A 4,532-nucleotide genomic window follows, 5' to 3' on the forward strand; every position below is an offset into this window, starting at 1 on the left:
GACAGGAGACCAAGGAAGAACCCACTGCACAGAATGTTTACTGAAGGTGGGACCAGGGAAGAAGCCCCCCTGTAGAATGCTTACTGAGCACAGGGGACTGAAGTGACAGCCACCCTGCAGAATGCTTACTAAAGATGGGGCCAGCAAGAAGCCACCCTGCAGACACTCACTGTGTCGTATTCTGGTCTAGACTTTTGACATGAAATTACATCATGTGACTCTAACTCTGGGAAGAAGATATCCCTCGCCTCTTTACAGCTGAGAACACTGAGATTTGGAGACAGTAAGTAATTGGCTGATGGCCACATAATTCAGAGTAATTTCTGGAGATTAAGAGCATGAACCAAAGTCCAGTGATTCCAGGACAAGAGGAAGCCTCGCTTCACACCCACTTGTGGCCCATGCTTTCCTGTGAGGACATCACTACGTGTCTGAGGAAGCAAGCACCTTGGCCGGGACTCCTATATTACCGATGCCAAGTGCTCCGGAGCAGATTCCAGGAATTACGGAACGCTACCAGTGGTCTCCACACACGTAGAGCAAGGACTGCAAGTGCCTTTGTCTTTGGTCCCTGATAAATGATTGCTCCAGTGAGGAGCAGACCGGGAAGTCAGGGTACACCAGCCTGGGCTGTGGAAGGGGTCCTCACCTGGCATGTAGGGAGGGTGGTTCAGGGTGGAATCCTTGCAGCCTGGAGGGACGGCCCCATTCACAAAGCTCGAAGGCTCATTCATGTCCTGGAATGAAACACAGGTCGACCTTGTTTTAAATAATTGTCCTGCCCACTCAGAGACAGACAGTGGACAATGCCTTCACCATCTGGCAATCCTTATGGCCACCAGCAAGGGGGACTAGTCGAGTCCTGATGGGACTGGCCACGAAGGTCCATTAACCCCGACAGAACCATGGCTAGAGAGTGAAGTAAATCACCCTGGGCATGAGCAGAGGCTCAGTCCGAGGGATTGTGAGCAGTCACATGGCAGGTTTCCAGTCAGGGGGCAAGCAAGGGGTGACCGAGCAGCTCCTCTCCCGAGTGGAGGGATGTGTTGCTACATCCAAAGTCTTTCCTGGACAGCTATTATCCCCTTGACTAAAGGCCAGTGATACACAAAGATAGACAACACCCATCCATGTGTATACTTACATACATCACACACATACACCACAGGCACAGATACACAAAGACAGACAACACCCATCTACATGTATGCACACATACATCACACATACACCACAGGGACAGGTACACAGAGATGCACAATGCCCATCCACATGTACACACACACACACATATACCCCAACTACACACCTTTACACCACATGCACAGATGCACATAATAGGCAATGTCCATCTATATGTACACACACAAATGCCACAAACACACTCACACATACACACACTCTTCAGAGACACACCACCACCACACATATACCACGCACCAGGTACACACATACACACACCCCACACATATACACAAGACATAAACACACACTAGACATAGACACACACAGATTCACCAAGATAGGCAATGCCTATCTTGCACACACTTATATGCACTTGTATACACACAGTCACCACACCCATCCACAGATACATATAAGACACACTCTACTCACCCCCACACAGATACACACTGCACACACACACCCTCCACACACACACTCTTCACACACACACAGATACACAAAGATAGGCAATGCCCATACACATGCATACAGACAGACATCACACACACCCCTCATACCACACACACACACACACACACACCCCACACACATACCACACACAGGCACACATACAAACCCCATACACATACCGCTACACATCATACCTCCTGCATACATACCCTACACACATACACACACACACATAATCCACACACAGACACACACATAGTCCATGCACACCTTGCATACACACAGAGTCCACCCACAGACCCCCCCACACACCACAAAGACACACATACTCCATGCACATCCTGCACACACACACACTTACAATCCACATGCCATCGTACTTCAAGCTTTTCTCTGGACTCTGTGGGTTGGTGTACAGCTCTCTCAGCTCCCTCTTCCACCACGTGATAGTGGAATTCCGGAAAAAGTCCGGGAAGGCCACGTGAGCTCGGTACAGCTGTAAAAATTAAATACAATCATGTATTAGAGAACAAACAGGCATTTCCTGAGAACTTAGGCAAAGCCTTTTACAGTGTGGCACCAGGTAATCCAGACAGAACTCAGTCATGGTTCTTGGCTTGGAAGTACACCACATACATGGAAGAGATGGCTTTGGAAGGCCCCTTGACCGTTGTTCACCTGCTGTCCCTAGGACCGGTAACTGTCAGTGTACTGAAGGGCCACCTCATGTGTCAGCCGCCCACCCTCAAGTCCTTCCCTGAAGTTTCCCAAGTAGTCCTCAGGGACAAAGCCTGGGGTACACACTTGAAAGGCAGGCAAGGGATGTGCCGTCACCAGAGTGGCAGGTGTCGGCTATGTCAGAGCAGAGCCCCTCCTGGGCCTCCCACTGGGCACGGGAGGAAATAACGCGGCCGGAATGCCTGACTAGCATGCCCCTGCTCTCCATGGGTTCGAATCACAGGGAAACCTGCTGCACATAAAGTAACCTCGGAGGATTAAAGAGGATGTTTCAACCTCACTCCTCTTCACGTCTCTTGAATAATGCAAGTCGCATCTTTAGTTTATCTTGGAAAACAGAGAAAGGGGGCAAGTCCTTCACAAGACTGTAAGCTTTGTGGAGACATGAGCCTTGGCTTAGACCCTTCTGATTGCTACCGTGGGGCCTGACGTAAAATAAACTCAGTGTGTGACTGTGCACTCACACCTCTTAGCAACAGCAAGTAGTCACAGACTCCTACGCACCCGTGTTGCTTTTCATGGAACTTTATGAGCTTCTGTTGTTGTCAGCTGCGTGGAATGGGCTCCGACTCTGGCAACCTCAGGGACAACGGAACCAAACGTTTTCTAGTCCTGCACCATCCCCACACCCCATCTCACCCTCCGGCCAATATCTGACACTGTCCCCTTGTGGCCCATGGGGTGTCAGAGGTGGATTTTCAGAGCTGATCAGTAGGCCTTCCTTCCTAGCCTACTTAATCTGGAAGCTCCACTGAGGCCTGCCCACCGTGGGCAACGCTGCTGGCACGTGACATACAGTGGCACAGCCTCCAGCTTCGCAGCAACACACAGGCTACACAGTACGACAGACTGACGGGTGTTGTCTGGTCCTCGTTTGCCTCAGTAAACAGGTCTGTCTGTATAAATCAGTGCACTTTAAGAGGTAAAGAGCTAAATAGCTAAATTATGCTGGGGGAGAGAACACGGTCTAAGAGACCTCCATATCTGAAGTAGACAAGAGGCAAGAAGGAATCCATGTGTGTTGGTAAAAGAAGAGAACAGAACCAGTGAGCACACAGGGATGCTGCTAGCAGTGAGGCAGACGTGAGAGAATTCAGGACCAGTAGGAGCCAGGGTGCCATTTTGTTGGCAAATGAGCTAGAAATAAACCAGGGACCCCAACAAAGAGCTGCTCTCCAGATACAGGAAGCTCCACAGGTGGGGTGGGACGCAACGGGGTGGGGGTGGGAGGGGGAGAAGAAATAAATGGTACACAGTCTGTGTCAGAACTGCACCTACGCTGGACACGGTGGGGCCTGGTGGGCTGAGTTAACTAGGGGCTCCTCTGATGCCCTCGTAATGGCAGGGGTTCTGCCAGTCCCCACTGAGTGGGTCCAGCCTCTCTCCTGCTGCACTGCTCTGTCTGCCCTCAACCAGCTATGTGCCCAGCGGCGTGTCTGGCCCAGGGTCACTGATCAGAATCCAGTGTGTGCTATCCAACACCAGCCCTGGGCCTGACCCCAGACTCACTGAATCAGAATCTCTGAGTGTGGGACCCAGAAATCTGCTTTCCTGGCCTTTCTGGGAGGAGCTCTGGTAGCGTAGTGCCTAAGGCACTGGACTGCTAACTAGAAGGCTGGCGGTTCTCGGAAGAGAACCCACCAGCCACTCCTCGGAAGGAAGGTTGGGCAATCTACTTCCGTAGTGATACTGCCTCAGCAACCCAGGGAGGGGTCGCTATGAGTCGGGTCTGACTCGATGGCACACAACAACAACAACAACAAGGCTTTCTGGGTGTTGCTCTTTACTGGATGCTGCCTCAGCCAGGTCAGACCTGGACACCAGTCACCTCACCGAGTAGCTCTTATTAGGTCCATCAAGTCATCTCCAACCCTATGCACACCAGAACAAAACACCACCTGGTCCCGCACCAGGTCCATGATAACTGCTATACTTGATCCCATTGCCACAGCCACTGTGTCAATCCTTCTCATTGAGGGCCTTCCCCTCTTTTGTCATCCCACCACCTTACCAAGCATGACATCGTTCTCCAGGGAATGGTCCCTTCTGACAACATGACCAAAGTATGTGAGACGAAGTCTGACCATTCTTACCTCCAAGGAGGATTCTGGCTGCACTTCCTCTGGGACAGACTTCTTAGTTCTTTTAGCAGTCCA

General features: G+C 51.1%; 1 protein-coding gene across 1 annotated transcript in view; it reads right to left on the reverse strand.

Moving 5' to 3' along the window:
- The window catches only part of LOC103207213, a 207,685-nt gene that overhangs the window by 140,866 nt on the left and 62,287 nt on the right, over positions 1–4,532 (reverse strand). Inside the window, exons 31-32 of the mRNA XM_042782527.1 lie at positions 2,000–2,134; positions 650–737 (exon numbers count right to left, since the gene is read on the reverse strand). Coding sequence (XP_042638461.1) covers positions 650–737; positions 2,000–2,134 — 223 coding nt within the window. The remainder of the gene's footprint in view (positions 1–649; positions 738–1,999; positions 2,135–4,532) is intronic.

Source organism: Orycteropus afer, unplaced genomic scaffold (genome assembly GCF_000298275.1).
Source record: "Orycteropus afer afer isolate SDZICR_OR568_19922 unplaced genomic scaffold, OryAfe1.0 scaffold00358, whole genome shotgun sequence".
NCBI classification, from domain to species: Eukaryota; Metazoa; Chordata; class Mammalia; order Tubulidentata; family Orycteropodidae; genus Orycteropus; species Orycteropus afer.